At 40.0% G+C, this 25,104-nt stretch overlaps 1 protein-coding gene across 1 annotated transcript in view; it reads left to right on the top strand.

Annotated features, from left to right (window-relative positions):
- Positions 1-25,104, top strand: part of LOC124720370 (BTB/POZ and MATH domain-containing protein 3-like) — a 63,908-nt gene that overhangs the window by 26,189 nt on the left and 12,615 nt on the right. Inside the window, exons 2-3 of the mRNA XM_047245697.1 lie at positions 5,703-6,279; positions 14,132-14,338. Of these exons, the coding sequence (XP_047101653.1) occupies positions 5,714-6,279; positions 14,132-14,338 (773 nt within the window). The 5' untranslated portion in view covers positions 5,703-5,713. The remainder of the gene's footprint in view (positions 1-5,702; positions 6,280-14,131; positions 14,339-25,104) is intronic.

Genomic DNA, 25,104 nt, shown 5'->3' with positions numbered 1-25,104 from the left:
TTTGCAAGAGAAGAGATGCGTGAAGAATACTCTGTTCTGATTGCTCAGTCTGCATTAAGGCCAATACAAAAATATTATTCTCCTGTGTTAACGCGCTTTTTTCATGACTAACAAATCAATAAACAACACACTCGAATTGTACTTTTTTCCAAAATATTTAACATTCTGATACTTTATTTATACTTTACATTTATACTTTACATTTACTCCCCCCATGAACCATGGACCTTGCCGTTGGTGGGGAGGCTTGCGTGCCTCAGTGATACAGATGGCCGTATCGTAGGTACAACCACAACGGAGGGGTATCTGTTGAGAGGCCAGACAAACGTGTGGTTCCTGAAGAGGGGCAGCAGCCTTTTCAGTAGTTGCAAGGGCAACAATCTGGATGATTGACTGATCTGGCCTTGTAACAATAACCAAAATGGCATTGCTGTGCTGGTGTACTGCGAATGGCTGAAAGCAAGGGGAAACTACGGCCGTAATTTTTCCCGAGGGCATGCAGCTTTACTGTATGATTAAATGATGATGGCGTCCTCTTGGGTAAAATATTCCGGAGGTAAAATAGTCCCCCATTCGGATCTCCGGGCGGGGACTACTCAAGAGGATGTCGTTATCAGGAGAAAGAAAACTGGCGTCCTACGGATCGGAGCATGGAATGTCAGATCCCTTAATCGGGCAGGTAGGTCAGAAAATTTAAAAAGGGAAATGGATAGGTTAAAGTTAGATATAGTGGGAATTAGTGAAGTTCAGTGGCAGGAGGAACAAGACTTCTGGTCAGGTGACTACAGGGTTATAAACACAAAGTCAAATATGGGCAATGCAGGAGTAGGTTTAATAATGAATAGGAAAATAGGAAAGCGGGTAAGCTACTACAAACAGCATAGTGAACGCATTATTGTGGCCAAGATAGACACGAAGCCCACGCCTACTACAGTAGTACAAGTTTATATGCCAACTAGCTCTGCAGATGACGAAGAAATTGAAGAAATGTATGATGATATAAAAGAAATTATTCAGATAGTGAAGGGAGACGAAAATTTAATAGTCATGGGTGACTGGAATTCGAGTGTAGGAAAAGGGAGAGAAGGAAACGTAGTAGGTGAATATGGATTGGGGCTAAGAAATGAAAGAGGAAGCCGCCTGGTAGAATTTTGCACAGAGCACAACTTAATTATAGCTAACACTTGCTTTAAGAATCATGATAGAAGGTTGTATACATGGAAGAACCCTGGAGGTACTAAAAGGTATCAGATAGATTATATAATGGTAAGACAGAGATTTAGGAACCAGGTTTTAAATTGTAAGACATTTCCAGGGGCAGATGTGGACTCTGACCACAATCTATTGGTTATGACCTGTAGATTAAAACTGAAGAAATTGCAAAAAGGTGGGAATTTAAGGAGATGGGACCTGGATAAACTGAAAGAACCAGAGGTTGTACAGAGTTTTAGGGAGAGCATAAGGGAACAAGTGACAGCAATGGGGGAAAGAAATACGGTACAAGACGAATGGGTAGCTCTGAGGGATGAAGTAGTGAAGGCAGCAGAGGATCAAGTAGGTAAAAAGACGAGGGCTAGTAGAACTCCCTGCGTAACAGAAGAAATATTGAATTTAATTGATGAAAGGAGAAAATATAAAAATGCAGTAAATGAAGCAGGCAAAAAGGAATACAAACGTCTCAAAAATGAGATCGACAGGAAGTGCAAAATGGCTAAGCAGGGATGGCTAGAGGACAAATGTAAGGATGTAGAGGCTTATTTCACTAGGGGTAAGATAGATACTGCCTACAGGAAAATTAAAGAGACCTTTGGAGATCAGAGAAACACTTGTATGAACATCAAGAGCTCAGATGGAAACCCAGTTTTAAGCAAAGAAGGGAAAGCAGAAAGGTGGAAGGAGTATATAGAGGGTCTATACAAGGGCGATGTACTTGAGGACAATATTATGGAAATGGAAGAGGATGTAGATGAAGATGAATTGGGAGATACGATACTGCGTGAAGAGTTTGACAGAGCACTGAAAGACCTGAGTCGAAACAAGGCCCCCGGAGTAGACAACATTCCATTGGAACTACTGACGGCCTTGGGAGAGCCAGTCCTGACAAAACTCTACCATCTGGTGAGCAAGATGTATGAGACAGGCGAAATATCCTCAGACTTCAAGAAGAATATAATAGTTCCAATCCCAAAGAAAGCAGGTGTTGACAGATGTGAAAATTACCGAACAATCAGTTTAATAAGTCACAGCTGCAAAATACTAACACGAATTCTTTACAGACGAATGGAAAAACTAGTAGAAACCGACCTCGGGGAAGATCAGTTTGGATTCCGTAGAAATACTGGAACACGTGAGGCAATACTGACCTTACGACTTATCTTAGAAGAAAGATTAAGGAAAGGCAAACCTACATTTCTAGCATTTGTAGACTTAGAGAAAGCTTTTGACAATGTTGACTGGAATACTCTCTTTCAAATTCTAAAGGTGGCAGGGGTAAAATACAGGGAGCGAAAGACTATTTACAATTTGTACAGAAACCAGATGGCAGTTATAAGAGTCAAGGGACATGAAAGGGAAGCAGTGGTTGGGAAGGGAGTAAGACAGGGTTGTAGCCTCTCCCCGATGTTATTCAATCTGTATATTGAGCAAGCAGTAAAGGAAACAAAAGAAAAATTCGGAGTAGGTATTAAAATCCATGGAGAAGAAATAAAAACCTTGAGGTTCGCCGATGACATTGTAATTCTGTCAGAGACAGCAAAGGACCTGGAAGTGCAGTTGAACGGAATGGAAAGTGTCTTGAAAGGAGGATATAAGATGAACATCAACAAAAGCAAAACGAGGATAATGGAATGTAGTCGAATTAAGTCGGGTGATGCTGAGGGAATTAGATTAGGAAATGAGACACTTAAAGTAGTAAAGGAGTTCTGCTATTTGGGGAGCAAAATAACTGATGATGGTCGAAGTAGAGAGGACATAAAATGTAGACTGGCAATGGCAAGGAAAACGTTTCTGAAGAAGAGAAATTTGTTAACATCGAGTATAGATTTAAGTGTCAGGAAGTCATTCCTGAAAGTATTTGTATGGAGTGTAGCCATGTATGGAAGTGAAACATGGACGGTAAATAGTTTGGACAAGAAGAGAATAGAAGCTTTCGAAATGTGGTGCTACAGAAGAATGCTGAAGATTAGATGGGTAGATCACATAACTAATGAGGAAGTATTGAATAGGATTGGGGAGAAGAGAAGTTTGCGGCACAACTTGACCAGAAGAAGAGATCGGTTAGTAGGACATGTTCTGAGGCATCAAGGGATCACCAATTTAGTATTGGAGGGCAGCATGGAGGGTAAAAATCGTAGGGGGAGACCAAGAGATGAATACACTAAGCAGATTCAGAAGGATGTAGGTTGCAGTAGGTACTGGGAGATGAAGAAGCTTGCACAGGATAGAGTAGCATGGAGAGCTGCATCAAACCTGTCTCAGGACTGAAGACCACAACAACAACAACATTATTAACTGTTTTCATTTACACTGAAATTAGCTTCCCTTTACCATAAACTTACTTGACACACTATAATACAAAATTCCCCGTCTTCATTCACAGTGTATTAAAAATTTCTCACGTTACTTCGTACGGCGTTTGTCACTGTAACAGTGATCTACATATTTACTTTAGACCACATTCACGCATCATCCACACTACTAAAAACATACACAAAACTGTACAACCATAAAAGAAAAATCCTTCAAGAAATAAACATTACAATTCACAAAAACATTCTCTTGACTGTTTCTTGAATGTGTCTGTCCGCTACTGTACTCTGGTGGATGACAATTTGAACTACGTACTCGGCTGAACCCACTTCACGATCTTTCACTGTGAACGCACGAGTCAGTCTCCCGACACACAGGCTTCATCCCCTGTGTGAAGCAACTCCTGCAAGGGTTCATGCATGACTGCTTGTTAAATGACGAATAATACAGATTCAGGTCATAAAACAGTGTTTTCTTGAATAACAGGAGAAGTGAAGAGAACATCTCGTTGAATAGAGTAATACTGTAATTCTGTACAGCCTATTTAGTATTTTGGTAGACGTCTATTTCAAACCATTTACATACCAAATAACATTGAACTGTAGAAAAAATGATGGAAATAATGTCCTTGTCGCTTCTGGAGCTTGTTCTCCAAATGAAATATGCTGAAAGAAAAGGTAAAGCTTGAAAATGGTATTATTAAAGATCTGCTGTTATTCACCAATGGCATCAGTCGGACAGAAAGGGTGTGATACTGCTGGAACCGACTAAGGGTGGACTGTACAGGGTGAGTCACCTAACGTTACCGCTGGATATATTTCGTAAACCACATCAAATACTGACGAACAGATTCCACACACCGAACGTGAGGAGAGGGGCTAGTGTAATTGTTTAATACAAACCATACAAAAATGCACGGAAGTATGTTTTTCAACACAAACCAACGTTTTTTAAATGGAACCACGTTAGTTTTGTTAGCACATCTGAACATATAAACAAATACGTAATCAGTGCCGTTTGTTACATTGTAAAATGTTAATTACATCCGGAGATATTGTAACCTAAAGTTGACGCTTGAAACATTGTCCCCACTTGATTGCAGGGGCCCAAACAGCTGCATCATACATCGCTTTTCTACAGAATGATCTGCCAACGTTCCTCGAAAATGTCGCACTGGAAACGCGTCGACGTATGTGGTATCAGCATGATGGTGCACCTGCACATTCTGCAATTGACACTAGGCTGACTGTTGACAGGATGTTCGACGGGCGTTTCATAGGACGTGGAGGACGCATAAGTTGGCCAGCCCGTTCTCCTGATCTTACATCTCTGGACTTCTTTCTGTAGGGTACGTTAAAGGAGAATGTGTACCGTGATGTGCCTACAACCCCAGAGGATACGAAACAACGTATTGTGGCAGCCTGCGGCGACATTACACCAGATGTACTGCGGCGTGTACGACATTCATTACGCCAGAGATTGGAATTGTGTGCAGCAAATGATGGCCACCACATTGAACATCTATTGGCCTGACATGTCGGGACACACTCTATTCCACTCCGTAATTGAAAACGGAAACCACGTGTGTGCGTGTACCTCACCCCTCATGGTAATGTACATGTGCGTCAGTGAAAAGACAAATAAAAAGGTGTTGGCATGTGGACGTAATGTGCTGTTCCAGTCTCTTCTGTACCTAAGGTCCATCACCGTTCCCATTGGATCCCTACGTAATTCGGTGCTCTCCGATACACACGATCGAACAGCGGAGGAGTGGTACTCAAGCGTCAAGTTTAGGTTACAATATCTCCAGATGTAATTAACATTTTAGAATGCAACAAACGGCACTGATTACGTATTTCTTTATATGTTCAGATGTGCTAACAAAACTAACGGGGTTCCATTAAAAAAATGTAGGTTTATGTTAAAAAACATACTTCCGTGCATTTTTTTTATGGTTTGTAGTAACCAATTACACTAGCCCCTCTCCTCACGTTCGGTCTGTGGAATCGATTCGTCAGTACTTGATGTGGTTTACGAAATATATCCAGCGGTAACGGTAGGTGACTCACCCTGTATTTATCAACTGTCGCTGGAGACAGGTGTGGCTGTCACTCGTAGAAGTATCATCAGTCACCTGTATGCTAAAAGGGCTGCTCCGTGTTGCCGTGTTTCAGAATCGTCCGCAATGGAAGCAGTTAAGGACATCACAGAGACGGTGGCTGTCAACGTGGGTGCACTCCTGGACGCCGGGGACGACGCCATGGTGATACTCGAGGCAGGTGACACACGGCTGGTGGTGCACAGGGCCGTCCTGGCGGACAGGAGCCCCGTGTTCGCGGCCATGTTCGCCCACGACACCCTCGAGGCCTGCACTGGTGTGGTGAGGATTGCCGACATCGGGGGCTCGGTGCTGAGGGAGCTGGTCTCCTACCTGTACACCCTGCGGGCCCCCCAGCTGCCCGGCACGGCCCCCCAGCTGCTGGTCGCAGCGGATAAGTACGGGGTGTCGGGGCTGAAGGCGGAGTGCGAGCGGCAGGTGGCTGCTCAGCTGACCGTGGAGACCGCGGCGGCCGCAGCCACCCTCGCAGTCCGCCACTCCTGCAGTGACCTCAGGCGAGCCGCCATCGAATTTATTAAGACCTGTCCCTTCGAGGTGATGGCCACTCAGGGGTGGGCAGATGCCATGCGGAAGCAGCCGGAAGACTTGATCGAAGTGAGCCGGTTGCTGTACGATCCACCACCACAAACCAGGTAAGTGTGAGATAACCCACCGATTCGTGTCTCTCAGTTCTAGGTGTGTGTATTTCCAACTGTATAATTTTTCCCACTGAATTTTCGTAGATGTGTGTCTTCTGTAAAATACACCATCATAGACAGTCATTTCACGATAGCTCACAATGCTATCATTACCCTCGTGTAGCAGTTTCAGTGAACCCCTAAACTGAACAGTGTTCATTACCAGGTATGTTAGCTAACAAAAATCATCAAAGATCCAGTATGTAGGCATTATATTAAACTACATGTATACAGAAAGTGGTTGTTTAGGTTTTAGCATAAACTGTCATGTCAGAGGGTACACTCACTGTGTGAATAGAGCATGAGCCAGACTGCTGTGGACACAAAGCTCTATTGCCCAGCACAGGCTCACACGCAGTGATGGGTGTAGTTTGCAACCGGCAGCCTGTACTGGTTGCTGTAGGCCTGTTCCCATAAAGTAGTCGCTAAAGTTGTCCATTGCCTCTGTGGCTGATGACAATGAGACACCTTTGAATAGTGCCACACTGCATAAAGATGATGACCGAGTAAGTCACTTACAGCCTACACCTCGAGAAAGGTAGTGTACTACAGAATGATTAGAGGAGGGCGGCAACTTATCTACAATTTTATGTTGCTGATGTTGACCTGTGGAATTTTCTTCGTGTAGTAAAGGAGACTATCGGAGTAATCACTATTCACACCTTAGTATTACAGCTTTGGCTCTTACGTAGTTGTCTCTCACTTTCTTTCCACGTGCAAGCCATGTGCCAGTAACTATCCCAAGATAATTCTTAGTTCTCTCCAAATCCAGACAGTACACGGAAGATGTTAATTGCTCTAAATATAAAAGAATGCTCTGCTGTGAGGGCTTGTATGGAAGATGTTCAGAAAACCAGGTGAAGTAAGCATCGGTGCCCCAGTGGCTGACTGCTCACACCTCTTGCAGCCGGAGACCACCTCGCAGGATCACAGGGCAGACCTACCAGCAGTTCTAGCTGGTCCATTAAAATTGAGTCTTCCCACCTCATTTTGTTCGTCTCTGTACTCAGCATTACATAAAGCTCACGCAGCGCTTGGATACGTTCCGTTCTGTGACACACAGAATACCGTGCCTTACTGTGTATTCGACGAACAGGTGTCCACCCCTGTGTGTGTGTGTGTGTGTGTGTGTGTGTGTGTGTGTGTGTGTGTGTGTGTGTGTGTGTTTCAGTGGATCTATGGCTTTACTATAGCCACCCAGTGAACACTACAGGCTTCCATTCTCCTGTGGCACACCTTATGACATTATCTATCCCATCCATTGTTGTTGCTGTTCCAATTCTGATAGTCTGTGACCCTTAAAGTGTCTCTGCGACCAGAGTTACCATTTTTCTGCACCATCTTACAGTTACATATGTTCATACAAGTCTAATAGCTACTAACACTGATAAATGATCATTTATTTTTCGTTTAGATTTTAATACTTACGTAGTATTTTATGTGCTATTTGACATATTGGAAGTCTTGTGTTCGAGATGACAGTGTGCATTGCGGGAACCAATTGTAATGAACATAGAGCCAGTGTTGTAAATCATTCAGTGTCTTTCTCTTTTATTCTATAAAGATTAACATCAAAATTCATTGTTCAAGCAATAAACATATTACAATTGTTATTTACATTCTTGAAAAAAATTTAAAACATTACATTATTCCAAACTCGTTATGCACGCTGTGGGAAATGACTCAAGCTCTTATGTTTGAAAAAATTTTTGTTAACGGGAATCTTTTTACTAACAGTAATCTTTGTGTACATTTTAAAAATTCTCTTGATGATGTATAATAGATTCTTGTCGTGATCTTCACCTAGTTCACTGCCTCATACTTCCCACACTATTGGGTGTCAGTTACAGACACACATACAATGTTTGGTTCTGGAACTGCCTCTGTCTCTCACTGATTCCACTTGACACCCCCCCCCCCCCCACTCCCCCAGCCTCTCAAAATTATACATAGTATCACACTCAAATTTTATACACCACAGGTGCCTATGATTTTAATAATGAAAATAAGATGTATAAAACCACATGTAAGCAGAATTATTTTTTACTTCATACAGTGTCCACTTCACACAGTGAAGTGATACAGTGTTTTCCCATTTTCTTGGGAGGATGTCTCACTATCCCATGTTCATCCTACTCCCCCTTGTATCCATGCCAGCCCTTCTAGATAGACATCAGATTCTCACAGAATTTACCATTAATACCTACTGTATGTGGAGGACAAACTTAATTTTATTTCAGTAGCAAGTTCACAGCACAACTTACATCATCAATCACAAACATTGTTCATCACCCCCACCACACACACACACACACACACACACACACACACACACACACACACACACACACACACACACACACAATTAGTGTGTGTTTTTCCATCACTGGGGAATGACATGGCTTACTTTAACTACCCCATGGTTTCATGTGTGCTTACAAAGTGAGGATGCTCACTTGAAAAATGCGTAAATTCCTGTCAACCGTATTTAATGAATGAAATTTAGATGAATGTGGTAATACTGTTATGACACGTAACTGTTGCACAACCACAGCCTCTTTCTATTGTCAAATCATGAGTTTCACTGTGCCTTACTGCCCGCTGTACTGAATTCCTTCTCCAGCTCAATTTGAAACACGCTGTCAACCATTTTGTTAGTTGTACCTTTCAAAGACCAGTTTTAAGACAGGCTTTGAATGATGTCTGATGATCAAAGTATCACATTAATTACAATACGAAATGTTTGACAATCAGACGAGTGTCGTGCCTGTCAAATTTATATGCGTGTGTCAACGTGCTCAGAAGCAGCCAAATTTCCTGAACTGCGTTCCACCTGGTTTGTATGCAGGCACATAACTTTCTTGCACTTTGTCTATTATCGTCCATATGAAAACCAATACCACAGTAATGTAAATATCAGAAAACCCTTTACCAGAGATGGCGGTCCTCAGCGCTTGTAAACTCAAGTTAATTACAATAAATGACATTTCAAAAAGCAAGAGTCAGCTTCAAACTACATGCTTCTGTATTTCGACTGGGATCCAGGACTCCAATCCGGTCACTACAGATCTTAACTATCATTTTAACCACATGTAACATCATATGCACTTTTTCAAACTTGATATGATGGGGCATGAAGTTTTGTTTTGGGCAGGGATTGTGAATGAAGCACAATAAAATGTTACAATTTTATGTATCGAAATTTTTCACCGCTAGAGGGATGATGAAACTGAAATGGTTATACAACAAAGTATGCCCCTGCTGCGTTTCAAACCCAGCGTATATCATGTTGCTTTCTAGCCACATATAGATACACAATGTCAGTTTATTTCACCACCAGCGAGATATGCTCATGTCTGAACTAGAAATAATGCGAGGAAAAGTTCTGTGCTGACAGGGACTCTCAACCCTGTATATGCCATCACCACTGACTACACACCTGTCAAATACTTTTCCACCAGCCACTAGGAGTGGAATTTATAAATCTGAAATGATAGGATAAAAAGTTCTCTGCCTGTTTCAGAGTCAAAATTGGCACCAATTGTTATTGTTGACATTGCATGCACAAATGCTAAAAATCATAATTGCTTTTCACATATTACTTGCAGTGCGAATGCTACAACTTGAAATCACACAATGAAAATTTTTGTACCCAACCAGTATTTAAAACCAGACCTTCCCCTTTCATTGAAACCTGGATAACTATGGAATCTTGGGGACCCAACAAAACGATGGAACTGTATTGTCCGAAAAGTGTTCAAAATGGCAGAAAGAGATATCTGAGTTAGATTCCCAGTTCAGCACCGACATTTTCAACATTGCAAGTTCAAATAAGTTTGCCGTGACTTTACATGACAATTGTTTCAGGGGTGAAGTAAAATTTCTGGTGCAAGAAAGTTTAATGGTGAGCTTCCACTAGCCGGACGTCTGCCTCTGTCATGGTCCAACATACACAGACTCCTCCAGCAGGTAGTGAAGGAATGTCGGCTTTATTGTAGATTAGGAAGGAAAGTGGAACCTTATGTTGGTCAACAGAAGTCACCGGAGGCAAAGAGGGTCTGTTAATACTTGTTAAGTGTTTGACTGATCAGTGACTCGAACACAGAGCTTAAGCAAATGAAGCTAGAGCAATTTTAACAGACCACCAAACTACTTTCAATGCAGTGCCACTGTTTTGCCGTTAACGAAGGATGCTCCTCACTGGATGAGTGTTCAGTTTCCCTGGAGGTTCATTACAGCATTTATAAAACATTCTTTTCCTTGTTAATCCATATCAATGGCCACTAATTGCCTCAGCTACCTAATGTGTACTTTAGAGTTGTTTTTGTAATCACTGAAATTAATTCACATAATTGTCAGCTGCACTACTGGCATTATTGTAGGCTAGAGAAATTTCTGCAGGAAGTGTTTTCTCCCACCTGAGCTGCTGTGATCTTGTAAGAGTTTAGGTCACACCAAAACTAGATCGTACAAAATAAACTCAGTGACAGGTATCAATCAAACTTCCAGAATGTTCTCCAGGGATCATTGTCACATTTATAACTGCAGTAGTGAGCCATTGTGTTAAGGAACGTTAGTTATTTTCTAGTTCTTTATTATTGTGATAGAGGCTTATAATTTTACTAAAAGAAGAGATGCATTTGATATATAAGGAAGTCAATCATAGGCAGTGACTGTTGTTTGAGAATGCATCCATTGTTATTGTTGAAGTGGCTTCCCTTTATTATAATTTCAGAAGGAATTTATTTTTTACTTTGAAGTGGTATTAAGCTACTAAGCAGCCTTGTTTATCCAATATAATAGTTTTTTGAAGAGATCATCCATTATTATAATTTCTTCTGTTATTATTAACACCATCAATCTTGGCAAAGACGAGGCTTGTCTTCAGTAAATGTAGCACAGATAATCCCTCCATATATATTCCATGTGGAAAAAGGAGGCCTAAAAATGTACCGTGCAAGTGCGTAAGAAAGTCCATCATTTTTCCTCATGTAGCATACTACATTGATGCATGTAGCCTAAAAGGACCACCCATAATTTAACTGAAACAAGTAGATTCATGCATAATATCATAGACTTTTGTCTGACGTGTTGTCATACAGGTTGGAATAAGTATATTTATCAATCATAATTTTTTATTTGTAGCTATAAAGTATTCTTGGAGTGACTTATTGAATATTGTACACTTGAAGGATTGTTTAAACCTTCGATAATGGTGCATGAAGTATTTTGTGCGTCACAGTATATTGATAATTTTTACTTATGGACCATCTGACAGCAACTGAATAAAACACAATTTTAGTGCCATGCGCGTTTAGAGTTTATTTTCTGCAAGGCGTTATCAGTGGCCTGGAATATGTACATATGTTAGCTTTTTAATTTACATTTTTGTCACTGTGCCTGTAGGTTATAAACAGTTCTGGTGGTTGGTATTTCCTATTAAGTAGTAATGTTTTGAACTGTACTTACAGGTTGTGTGGACAATTTCTTACGTATTACACTCCCATTGCATTTTTGGTGTTGTTCTTCTTATGATTGCCAATTTGCAGTTTTTTCCAACATTCCACAGCACTATGAACTGAAAGATTGTTTCGATGCAATGTTTTGGTTTCTGTTGCCGACTGTCAAATGTTTTTACCAAAGATCGAATGTTATTGCCAAACTTTTGAGTGTTATTTTTGAAGTATCTGTGATCTGTTTGTGTACGCATTGGTGTGCGCGTGCGTTTATGTTTGTGTGTGTGTGTGTTATGGTGTGGTATTTTTTTATTTTGGCTCTGCTTATGTGTGTTAGTTTGTGTGTGTGTGTAGGTTATGGTGTACCATCTGGTTCTTTTCTGTGTGGTGTTGCCATTGTGTGTGTTTGTTGAGTGTGTTTGTAAGTTTTCGGCTTGTGAGTCCTTTTGTATTCTGGAAATGTGTTTGTTTTGTTGTATTATTGTGCGTGTATGTGGAAAGTGTGTCAAAGAAATTATGTCAGGAAATAATTTTCTCATTTTGAGTTGGTTTGTTTTGATGTGGTGGTTCACCAGTATGGCCCAATCGACTGCTTCCAAATGTCGTGAAATGTGACCAATTAGCCATCATACAGCACTTTAATTCAATAGGAAATGTTGAGCAAGAAAGAAAGAAGTAATTAAGTGTCAAACATCCCATCGACTGCAAGACCATTAGAGACAAAGTAGAATCTACAGCTCTCAAATGTTAGAACGGAAATAGATAGTGCCATTTCAAAGGAAAGGTCACAGTATTTGCATTGCTTAGTTTAAGAAAGTAAAGGAACACTTAAAACAGGATGGTTGGGTGGACATTTGAACTATTTGGCTTTACCTTCATAAAACAAAAATGTTTGGTCCTGACAAAAAACATAAAATCCAAGGCTAATGTGAGTCCTCAGAATGTAACAGTACACATCTGGTGTGATGAAGCTCTTTTGTGTTAAGAAATTCTTCCCATGGATATGTCCATAGTTATTAGCATCCATTGTATTCATGGTTGTCCACAAAGATTTTCATTGTGTCATGCACATAAAACCAGAGGAGAAAAGATATTTTGATTTCTATCGCCTCTGCATGTCTTGTCAACTATGACAGCTGGTGTCTATTTCAAGTCTGTCTCACAAAACTTTAAATGATTGCTTGAAACGTTAAAACATGTACCTCGTAGCAAGTGGCGAAAAAGAATTCGATAATCAACATCATCTTGTGTGCAGCCAACAGCGATGGTGCATGCAGCATGCAGGGATAGATTCCCACCCCACACAGAATGTTCCGTTAGGTTATTTCCAGTTCATGTATGGGCACATTCTGCTACAGCTAAACTAAGCAGATGTTTGACATGTATTTGTGGTTAGAAAACAATGAGAGGTGGTGGATTCAGATCCCAGTAAAGGAACAAAATACTTTTTCTCGACAGTTCAGATTCTCATTTTGCTATATTTGGATATGTAATGTATTATTGCACTTAGTTAACAATCCTATTAGTTGCTAGGTTTGAATCATCGAACACAATGCCAAGTCATTTCAACATTTCAACATGCACCCACACACACATGCTTACCTGTGGCTGAAATGATATTTAAGATCTTTCGTACTTAGTTAACAGAGACAATAGGTGCTCAATTGGAATCCTGGATGGTAGTCTTAATAGAAATGTTTTCGTCACTTAATTTCAAGTTAAAACTTAGTTTCCAAAAAGTCATTTATTGCAATAAACTTGAGTTTACAAGCTGCCATCTAATTATAACAGGTTTCGATATTCACATTATCGTGATATTAGTCTGATTGTGGACTCAGTGTTACAAATCAGTTGCTTCAAATGGGGTCTTGTAGTAATCATTTTGTAGAGTGAAATGTCCATATCGAAAAGAGATCAGAGGAACTGCAAGACAGTAACATTATGTGGGTGCATGCGTCGTTCCCCTACACTCTGTCAAGGAACATGGGACTTCATCATCATCATACAATTTAGATGGAGTGGAATTCAGGCCGTTTGGATAGTTTTGATGGCGATAGCACCTGAGCTAACATGTCCAGTAATTCTGTAATTATGTTTTGTATTGGGCGTTGTATGTACCTTCTGGCTGCACTTAGATTTGAACTACCTGTTGTACGGGGTTGAGCGACTGCCGTGGAAAGCTCGGATGGTAAGACTGATTGTTATTAGCTTACTGGTAATTCATTTGTATTGACTGGAGCCCTATCCCCTGTGTGGATGGTCCCTCAGCAGTGCTGGCCATAGTGAGCCACCTCCACATCCCCACGAGGACACGCCCAGCCAGCTCACACCCTGCCTCTCTGTATGTGCAGTGCACCAGTCGTTACAGAGCTGAGGACCACTAGCACCACAACCACCACCAGCACCACAACCACAACCAGAACCACCACCACAACCACCACCACCACCACCCCCACCGCCGCCGCCACCACCACCTCTGCCAGAGCACCTCGCCAGACACCTGCTGCTGCGCGGCCCACGACTCCTCAACCTGATGAGGCCACTGTCTCTCAAATGCGGTGAGTTCCCTCAGAGCGCGCGACGCACACACACACACACACACACACACACACACACACACACACACACACACACATTATATGGTAGATAAGATAGAAACACTGATAAGCAAAGTGTAAATGCTCAGTCTAGATTTAATGAGGGTCAGCAAAGTGAACTGGGAATAAAATCAAAATATACAATCAGAGGTGGTATCCCCACGACTAGATCATAGTATCATGGGAGAGAGGTTAGTTAAGAATAGGTTGGTAGGAAAAATAGTTATTGTCAACAGTTCAGTGTCTTATTCATCAAGACCAGCAAACCAATGCCAACAATAATTCAGACTGAGATTTTCACTCTGCAGCGGAGTGTGCGCTGATATGAAACTTCCTGGCAGATTAAAACTGTCTGCTGGACCGAGACTCGAACTCGAGACCTTTGCCTTTAGTGGGCAAGTGCTCTACCAACTGAGCTACCCGAGCACGAGTCAAGCCCCGTCCTCACAGCTTTACTTTTGCCAGTACCTCGGCTCCTACCCTCCAAACTTTACAGAAGCTCTCCTGCAAACCTTGCAGAACTAGCATTCCTGAAAGAAAGGATATTGCGGAGACATGGCTTAGCCACAGCCTGGAGGATGTTTCCAGAATGAGAGTCATGCTTGGGTAGCTCAGTTGGTAGAGCACTTGCCCGCGAAAGGCGAAGGTCCCGAGTTCGAGTCTCGGTCCGGCACACAGTTTTAATCTGCCAGGAAGTTTCAATAATTCAGACAATGTCATGCCCAGAAAATTTTGTGGTGGGGAGAGTATGAGTGCACTGAATGTGTAACACTGTCAGATGAGACAAATATCAATTACTTTAGATGTATTGTAATGGTCTAGTAGAGGTCAGACTCATACACAGACATTTATGAGACCATTTTTGGTGCTTGTCAGGAATGAGAGAGGAGAAAGAATCCAATAATTTGATATAAAGTTTCTGTTGGTAACAAGAAGTATACTCGGCAATTACCAAACTGAAGCAAACGCCAGCAGAGCCTCAGCTTGCCATGGTGTGGACCACATTGGTTGCCCCACTGAAGTCTGCTGTAACAGCCAGTCTCGGTAACCACAGACATGCAAAGGGGAAACTGTGCCTTCTGTTGACAATGTGTCTGTCTGTCTGAGCAGCAGATTTGCAGTGCCATGAGCTCCCAGAGTCCACAATTACATGCATTCCTATCTCTGTCTTTCCCTACAGTTTTTAACCTCAGCAACAACCTCTAGTTCCACAGCAGTTATTCCCTGATGCCTTCAAATATAACTTACTCTGCTGACCCTTGTACTTGTCACAGTTTTCCACATATCACACTATCCTCACCTATTCTGTAGAGATGTTCCATAGTTCTTCTGTTATGAGTTCACCTAGTTTAAACACCCTTCAATAGCACCGCATTTAGAATGCTCCAATTCCCCTCTTGTTTTTTCCATAATCCATGATTAATTTTTATGCAGTACTGTGCTCCAAGCATACATTCAGGTATGTCTAACACAAATTAAGGCCTATCTTGGATATTAGTAACTTTGTTTTGCGAGGAATCTCCTGTTTTTCCATGCTACATTACTCCTTATAACAACTATGCTTTGAACCTCAGTGTAAATTAGCATCACATGTACCAGAGTCCTAAAAGTGGTCTACTGTGTGGTCCTCAATTCTGTAAACTTTGCCACCAATGTTATTTCTGCCACACCCCAATACTTTCCCCTTTCTTACATTCATTAATCCTGATTTGGCACTCATTCAACTGTTCATTACATTCACCAACTCTGGTGATTGCCTGACTTTCAGTGAACACAGAAATATCACCAGTGAATTTTATCAATGAAATCCTTTTCACCTTCAGTTTTAATTAAATTGCTATAAGTTTCTTCAGTTCCACCAATGATTCTTCAGTGTTCATCTGAACATTTGTGGAGATTTCCTGCATCCTTATCTTTAACCATCTTTAATTCAGAATACCAATTCTTGTTGATTATTGTACATGTTCTATGTTACCTGCTGTTCCATATATCTTATATGTACCTTTTAAAAAAAATTTCATGCACTTTCACTGTTTCATGCTGTCAAATGTCATGTAAAGATCTGCAAATCCAATAAAGATCTCTTGATTTTTCTTGAACATCCCTTCCACTGTCCCTCGATCCTTTACTCCAAATTCAGTTTTCTCAAACAGATTGTCACCTTTGTCTTCCATTCTTCTGCATGTTGTTGTTATTTTTTCAATAAGTTCTATTCATGAGCTGTTTAGTTATGCACTTATAGGCGCTTGGTTGCTTCTGTAGTGCCTGGATGGTGTTTCTCTGGCAGTCTGTTGTTATGACTCCTGTCTTGTGGATTGCACAGACAAATGTGAATACTCACGTGATTGCCATTTATTATTGCATTGTCTAGAGCCTCAAAGAAGTTAAATTCCCATTCCATTCCTGTGTACTTCAGTATCCTATAATTTACACACTGAATTCTCATAACAATTCTCTTAAAATTTAGTTTACGAACTGGTCCGAGCACGGGGGTCACAACCCGGACCACACACCACTGTTAAGCACTTATGAAGGACTGGATCCCTTACTTCGATTGCACATAATTCATTAAGGTCAATCCAACACATTTATTTCAAATACATAAATGAAGTTACATTTGAATCTGTCTGACATTAAACAGGAATAGAAAAAAAAACAATTTCAAAATCAGCTGATTCAGTGCGTGAAGTGCGAGTTAAGCCAATAACCAGGTAAACTAAATTTGAATCTGTCTGGCATTAAACAGAAATAAAATACAATTTTTTTATATGTTTAAACTACATCATTAAGGAATTCCAAATCTTTCCCCTTTCTAGGCGGAGGCTGAGCCAGAAACACAGAATGCCCCAAAATCACAGTTTTGCTGTGAAATCTTACGGGACACCTGAAAGCAGTAACAGACAATGGGTCGGCGCCCACAAATAACATAGGCCAAGAGTCAGGCTGGGAGCACATCCCACGAGAACTTGTTAACACTATGCTCACCACAAACTGTACACATTCCGACCGAACATCTGCTTGTGGTGGCTCCCAGAAGGACGAAGCAACCAACAGCCCCACGCCGTGCTTCTCACACAGGCACCTCAATTTGTACAAACATATAGGCCAACACCAACTCCGCACTCCCCTCTCACTGTGAGGCTTGGCACAATTTATACGAAATGCCTTCCAGGCAACCAGTAATCGCCGCAGGAGTTTCACTATTCACAAACAGCCCCAGTGTAACAGACATCACACATGTGCTTACGCCCGAGCCACAACTCCGCCAGTCTCACCGGCCGCCCCAAACTGACTGCCTTTCGCCGTCCCGCGCGCCCCAGCCGAAAACGCAAAGATGCTCATGCCCGGGGCACACCAGAGATAAGCAGATTGCTGATGATCGACCAGCGATCTGGCTCAGTCATTATCATAACTGAATTGTGATCTGAGTGCACATCTGTTTCTGGATACACCTTACAATTCAATACCTGATTCCAGAGTGTGTGTCTGGTTGTGATGTACTCCAGCTGGAAATGTCTTTACCAGCTAAAGCTCTGCCTCCCTCCTTAAGAGCTGAAAATGCTGAGATACCGAAGCAACCGCACAAATGTCACAGAACACAGGGCATAGCCTTGCAGCAAGTCAGCCATCCACATGTGGTGGAATGGTGCAGGAGGGCTCCTCCAAAGGGAGTGCTTGTAACGGTAACACCGACCACCATAAATGGCAGTCAGTGATTACATTAAACCTCTCAGAGGAATTTTTGAGAAAGTTGTGACTGTGAGATAACCTAATGGGAACAGAACAAACAGACTGGGATTCATTTCCGAAACACCCCAGCCAGAGAAACACCATCCAGGCACTACAGAAGCAACCAAGCACCTATAAGTGCAATAGCTAAACAGCTCATGAATAGAACTTATTGAAAAAATAACAACACTAAAAATTTGAGTGAGGAACAGATGTTCTCCAGCTCAAAAGCAAGTCTTATTAATTAAATATTAGTTATGTATTAAAATTAGTCACCAGCCTAATTAGGAATTCTTGTCAAACAATGTAATAATGCAGAAGGCAGTGCTAAGGCTAACCTAACTTTCCTTGACACACACACAAAACTCTCTTTATATCTGTTCACATTACAACAGAGTAACGTAGCCTTGCAGATAAATGTAGTACTAATTTGGAAGTCAAACAAATGGCCAGTGAGATAGCAAACAGTAGCATATGCCTCACAACAACACGTACCTTGAATCAGGGCTTAATTTCGGTCAGAACACGTTCTGGCACCTCCCAGAAACTCCCTTTCTTCTAATTCTCTCTTTTTTCACTTTTTTACAGTACAGCACTGGAGATTTGAAATAGTATTAAATCAAAACGTAACTATATTTTTCCGCTGCACCAGAACAAGTGAACGTGACAATGGGTTGCCAATGTGATGTGATGGGCAGGAGGTACTGTGTTTGTGTGTGTGTGTGTGTGTGTAAGATAAGTGGAGTATCATTCCAAAGTTGTGTTGGTACATATCGCCTTTTGTTTACAACTGCCAACAACCTCAGCGATGTAGTAGCAAGGCAACGTCTCGTGTGTGTCAATGAGAAATAAATAATGTAAGCCATGTTTGAATGTGAATGTCTTTATAATTTGCTTTCATGAAATCATTTCATTCCATGTTGCAATTTATGTCACAGCTAAAAATCAAATGTGCGTATGGAACAAAAATGACTAAAAGTTGGCAGTCTTTCAAGCCGATATGTCCCTTTGTCCACGGCACTCTTGACCTTTGTATTTATCTGCCCCCACCCTTGTTATGACGTGGTTGACACTATACAGTAGAGAGGAGCTCCCACAGGGGGCAAATTTGAACTCCCAATGCAGAACGGTCATGTATATGTTTGACCCATAAGTCTGTCTGTCTGTCTGCCCCAACATAGTTCTCAAACGAAAGTTCCAATTTTAAAGCCGTTTTTTTACTTGACAGCTGGTTTAATCAGGACGGTTCTTAGATATATTTCTGAAAGTCTGTTCAGCCATTTAAATGTCATGAGCTATATGAAGTAAAAATGTTTTCCGCCATCATGCTCTCTTGAAATACATTACGTAGTCCATAAGAATTACATCACGTTATGTAGTGCCAAACTGTAGAGCTCAAAAAGATGTACCTAAATAAAAGATTAAGGTTGAAGAATAATGACGATTTTTGTCTTCTGATATTACCTGTTTCAGCACCCACAAAGCAGAAAAAGTGTGTGTGACTTAACTGTGGAAGACAAACATATGCTCTTGCTGACTTTTCGTGGTTCTTTTTGAGGTCTAAAATCATTAAAAAATCAAATGATTTTGCTCTAATAGTTTATGTAGCGTACTGTAAGAGAGTACGAAGGCGGCCCACTTTTTTGCGACTTGGTTTACAACTATAGCCACAGCTTATTTCTTGTGCTACCTAAAGTAGCGAAATATATACTAATAGATAGTAAATGAATATGTCTAAGTTAATGAAAGAAACATGTAAATCCCATAAGTGGTTCTCACGTTACAATCGCCTATCTGTATGTCTGTTTGTGAATTCAGTCTTTGTAGTCCACGATTCAGACAGGTCGTGTCTACGGCTTTTTCAATTTGAATCAGTTTACCTTGTTAGCCATCGCTGCCTGACAGAGAAGCCAACAGACAATCCAACAGGCACTTTAGGAATTAAAGTTCAACGATATTACTCAGTCACTCTATGTAGGTCAATCGCTTGCAGTTCAGTTGTTCTGCTCAGAACCGACAGCATTGTTTCGGTTTGTTCGTAGTGTTTATTTACACAGCGAGACTGTGATTGGACACAAGAGTTTAATAGTTACGTATTTCTCTACAAAAATTAGTGACTTCTTTAAATCTAAAAGACAAAAAGTTAGTGAGAGCAATGAAAACCACAGTTTAGATGTAGAATCCATGAAGTCAGCTGTGGCTGGAGAAGAAGATGCAAACAAAAAATCAGATAATCCTTCTCCTACGTCATTGTAGCAAAATGAAAATTTCTATAAGTTGGTGGAAATGGATACAGACAAAACATCTATAGACAGTATTGATAATTGTAATGATGATGAAAAGCCAGATTGTCGGTCTGTCGAACAATGTACAGATTATAAAGCTAAAAACCCATGGTTAATTATGAAAAAAAGGCCAAGTTTGTAGAAGTGTATCTACACTAGGTAAAGGAACAAGAAGTTGTTACTGAGCGTGTTTTTGGACACCTTATAAGCAAGCAAAGTTAAATAGACCGTTTTATGAGTTTGAGACAGAAATTGATCTCCAAATTAAAAATGGTTTGGATATGGGCCGAATACTATGTTCAAATGTTGCTTGATCTAATATAGTGATTCATATTTCTGACCAGATGACAACAGATCTAATAAATAATTTAATAAAAGGCGACTCCAAATTTTCACTTCTTTCACACAAAAAAGCTTTGACTGTATAGTTCAGAACATTGTTAAAAGGAATGGAAAACGCCATGACAATTTCTTTGACACTTTGGCATTTCTGCAGTGAACTTAATTATGACACCACTGAGATCTTCACTCTACATCAGCACTGTTTGTAGTTCATTACGCATCAGACTTCTGGGACCACCTGTAGCTAGATATGAAAATGGGTGTCTTGGATGGCGAAGGGATATCATTCTGCACTTGCTACACAGTCAAAAGCACGAAGTGATAGTGTGTAATGAGGATAATCCTGTATTATGGAAATGTTTTTCTTAATCCGTCTCCATTGATTGTGTTTGAAATAATTTCACAGTGCTTACTTTTTCTTCCTTTATTTGAGCCACTGAGTATGAACTTAGTTAAAACTATAAGTTCAGTTAATAATATGTCCTAAAAAGGTACTTTTTAACAATAAATACACAATGTATATTCTGTATAAACTGACTGGTCATATGCCACTGACTTTTGTCAGGATAACAGATGTTTGTCATTTTAAGTTAATACGCTATGTTGAAAGTGTAATAAAATTTAAAGGGAAATATTTAAACAAAGTTGTATACCCTTAGGTCAAAGATATATACCGCATGTTGACAGGACTTGTTATTTCGTGAGTGAAGGGAAATTAAATTCATATTTAAAACTACATAACTGTAATCTCAAAATTAATGCTCAGTACAATTTATTATTAATGTGATATTCTTGATTTGGAATCATTTGTAATTTTATCATAAATGAGTTAACAGATCAATACTCAATCCGACCGATTCAGTTTATTGGTCATTAGCGGTTTAATTGTTGAATGGCAAATCGAGCTAAAAATCTACTGAGATGTGGGATTCTTGAAGTTATGAACTGCTGCTTGAAACAGTATAACATCTTCGTGCAGCCCGCTGCAGTAAAATTGTTTAAATAATGGTTTAATGTACAAACCAATTTTTTTATATACACAGTATGTTCTTGGAAATGAAAAAGTAATTTTAACAGAGCTATAATGGAACTCTTGACATTTTTGTAAAATATTCACCAAAGATGGATGATTGTTATAAGTGCGACTTTGACTGGAATGGTAGACTTCACTGTGAAGCTGATTTTAATATAAGTGCATGTTTATTTTTGTAATAATTCTCTCTCAATGCCAAATGCGTTGATTGCTTTTCCTACAAGATGTATTCTACATGTCAAACGTTTTTTGGTCAGACTGCAGCATATGTGTTAACATTTATAATAACAGGTCCGTTTTGATTGTTTGTGGTTAAATAAATAAATATTCAGTTTGCAGCGGCTACTCATGAAATATGTTTCTCAGTTAAGACACTATGGGCTTATGGAAAAGAACAAATCTGTAATCTCTATGACGAGTTTATCATTTCCTGATTATTATAACATAAAGAACACTTGCCCACGAAAGGCAAAGGTCCCGAGTTTGAGTCTCAGTCCGGCACACAGCTTTAATCTGCCAGGAAGTTTCATATCAGCGCACACTCTGCTGCAGAGTGGCAATCTCATTCTGGGAACAATAGTGGTTTTTCAGTTCAATTTTTACATGTTGAGTGTCATGTTAATTAAATGGTAAAGACCTTTCTCTTTGGCTAGTAACATAGGAACTACTTAATTATTTTACAAGTGCAAAAGTTAAGTCATAGATATTTTTTAATCTATTAGCTACATTTTACATTCAGAAGGGAATTTATTTATTACCTGTATAAATAAAACTTGTGATTTCTTTTTCACTCACTATCATGAAAGTTTCAAATGACAAAATCAGACTGAAGAACATTACATATAGTCTTTCCCCATGGCAGTGTAACATGATGTGGGGAGGAGAGGAGGAAGATTACGGCAGCCTCAGGGTGAGGAAGGGGGAGGGGGGAATGTTTTAACTTTATCTTGCATTGTTACCAACTTGGGCATGACGCAACGATCAGCTGCTATGGTACAAAATGCTCACAGAATTAACGTTGCGTGAAGATGTGGGAAATCAAAATTGTACTAGACCCGATGGAGCAGGAATTTCTTAGTCATTAACTGCTAAATGCCTTGTTGATAAATACTGAACACACGTTCATAGAGCAGCTACAAAAAAACTGTTTGAATGTTGTGGCTGGCAGCATTTGAAAACGTGATGTCGTGAGTATGACTTGGTGCCAATACGTGTGAAGCAGAACTATGGAGCAAAGTGACACTGGTACGGCAGATGGTGGAACCTTGTGGTGTTATGTTTTTGATTATAAGATATTATGGTTTAAAAACCTGAATTTCAGAACTGTATTTAAGAAAGAATTTCTCATTGTAAGTCGTATCACAAGTCTCTCTCCGTGGCCAGTGGGGGGAGTGGTAGAAGGGGGTGCCTTATGGCACCTAAAAATTTAAAAATTAAGCCCTGCCTTGAATGAACTAGATGCAGCAGTTAATAGAACCCGTCACCAACACATGATACTAATAGCAATACTGAACAGGGCAGAGCATGAAGTGATTGATTTAAATCAGGAGGTCTATTATTATCATATCATATAACGTCATTGCTAGTACACGGTCTCTATACCTTTACGTTACCCAGCTTGCATTAAAGTAGCTAATGCAGTAAATATTTCTTTATTGAGCCCAGTTTGAAGCAATTAAACAGAATGCAAATCTAACTACATTGGCTGTGGAGGGACCTTTGCTTTGCTTCATTAACTAACTAGTTTAGTACATGAGGGCCACAAAGTTTCATGGTTTGAACAGCCATGCTCATTAACAAATCTTCACAAGTGTATATGGAAAATGGTGAGTATTCTCATCAATAATTATTCATTAAGTGAAGCACAACAAACTATAACTCTTCAAATAACAAATGTGCTTTGAAAACTAGTCTTTTAACCTTCTCAAAATATAGTTGGCTGGGCAAATGCCAACACCATTAAATTCAAGTTCAAACACCTTCTCATGGAATGAACAGTAATAAAACTTTGTAATTCTGATCAAAGTGCATAAATGCAACAATTAATAATCTGTTTCACTTCTAATCAGTATTATTATTCTTTTAACTAACAACTTTACTATTTTTGGACAGCTTTTAAGTAAGACAAAGAATTTAAGAAAAGTAATGCAGATCGATTTAAAAATGCACTGGAAGTGGTGTATTTCTCAAATTATTAAACTGAACTTGAAACACAATAACTACACACATTGGAAAGCAATCACAACTATTTTTACGGCTGCTTAATAGTCTTTTCATAATAAATTAGCACACTCGGAATTAAATTCACTAGGATAGGATTCTCAAGGTTTGTGATTTGGGATAATCACAGGTGTAATATAGAGCTTTTAGCAACAGCACGATTGTTATTAAAATCAACCAAATTTCACAAATACCTAGTTCATTTACAGTGCCAAATATAAACAATTTGGTGGAAGACTGGTGGCACTGGTGGCGTGATTCGCAGTGGCTGTTAACATGGCAGCGATGTAGTCATGGCAGTACTGTTGGCCTTGCCCTGCTATAGATCTTCTGAATTACATTTTTGCAGGGCCGAAAACCATGCCATGATAATGGTATCACCAAATGCAGCATCTGAGGTCCGTAAATAACGCTTTTGGCTCCTCTGCCTCAAAACTGCAAGAACATGAGCCACAATGTTCCGCTACTGCTAGCGAGATATTAACCACAGCAGTGTTCAGGCGAGACTCCTTAGCCGTCGCAAGGGACGAGTTGCCGCTTGCGTGAACGACACCTTTTCCATTCCGCCAGGCTACTTCTGTAGCTGCATGGATTCCCCACATTTTTTACATTCAACCCTGTATTCCCTGACTATGGACCAAGTAATTTACAGTACATTATATAATAATCATTCCAGTAGTTATTTACATTAACAAGCTTAATTTAAACTTTGTTCCAAAAGTTCACATAACTGAAATATGTATATATTATCAAAGTATTTCCACGACAGATAAAACACTCTACATATGTCAGATACAGCACTCTACATAAGCAACTCTACAAATAGAAATATCAATACAAAGTAGGTCAAAAATGGATGTTACATATGCCCCATGGTTCACTGAAGATTCTTGCTAGGCAAACATCAATAACACCTTAAAGGTACCAAGCAGTCCCACCTTAAAGGTACCAAGCAGTCGAAAATAGTAAACACTTCATCCAGAGTTGAGCATGAAAAGAATACATTACAAAACACATTAAAACACTATACGCTCATACACTTCATTACCAAAACAAGACATAAGCAACATTATTCAATTATGTACACCTGTCATAACTGACTCATTTTGTGAAACAGT

Source organism: Schistocerca piceifrons, chromosome 11, assembly GCF_021461385.2.
Source record: "Schistocerca piceifrons isolate TAMUIC-IGC-003096 chromosome 11, iqSchPice1.1, whole genome shotgun sequence".
NCBI classification, from domain to species: Eukaryota; Metazoa; Arthropoda; class Insecta; order Orthoptera; family Acrididae; genus Schistocerca; species Schistocerca piceifrons.
The sequence above is the reverse complement of the archived record's forward strand: the minus strand, read 5'-3'. Positions and strand labels throughout refer to the sequence as shown.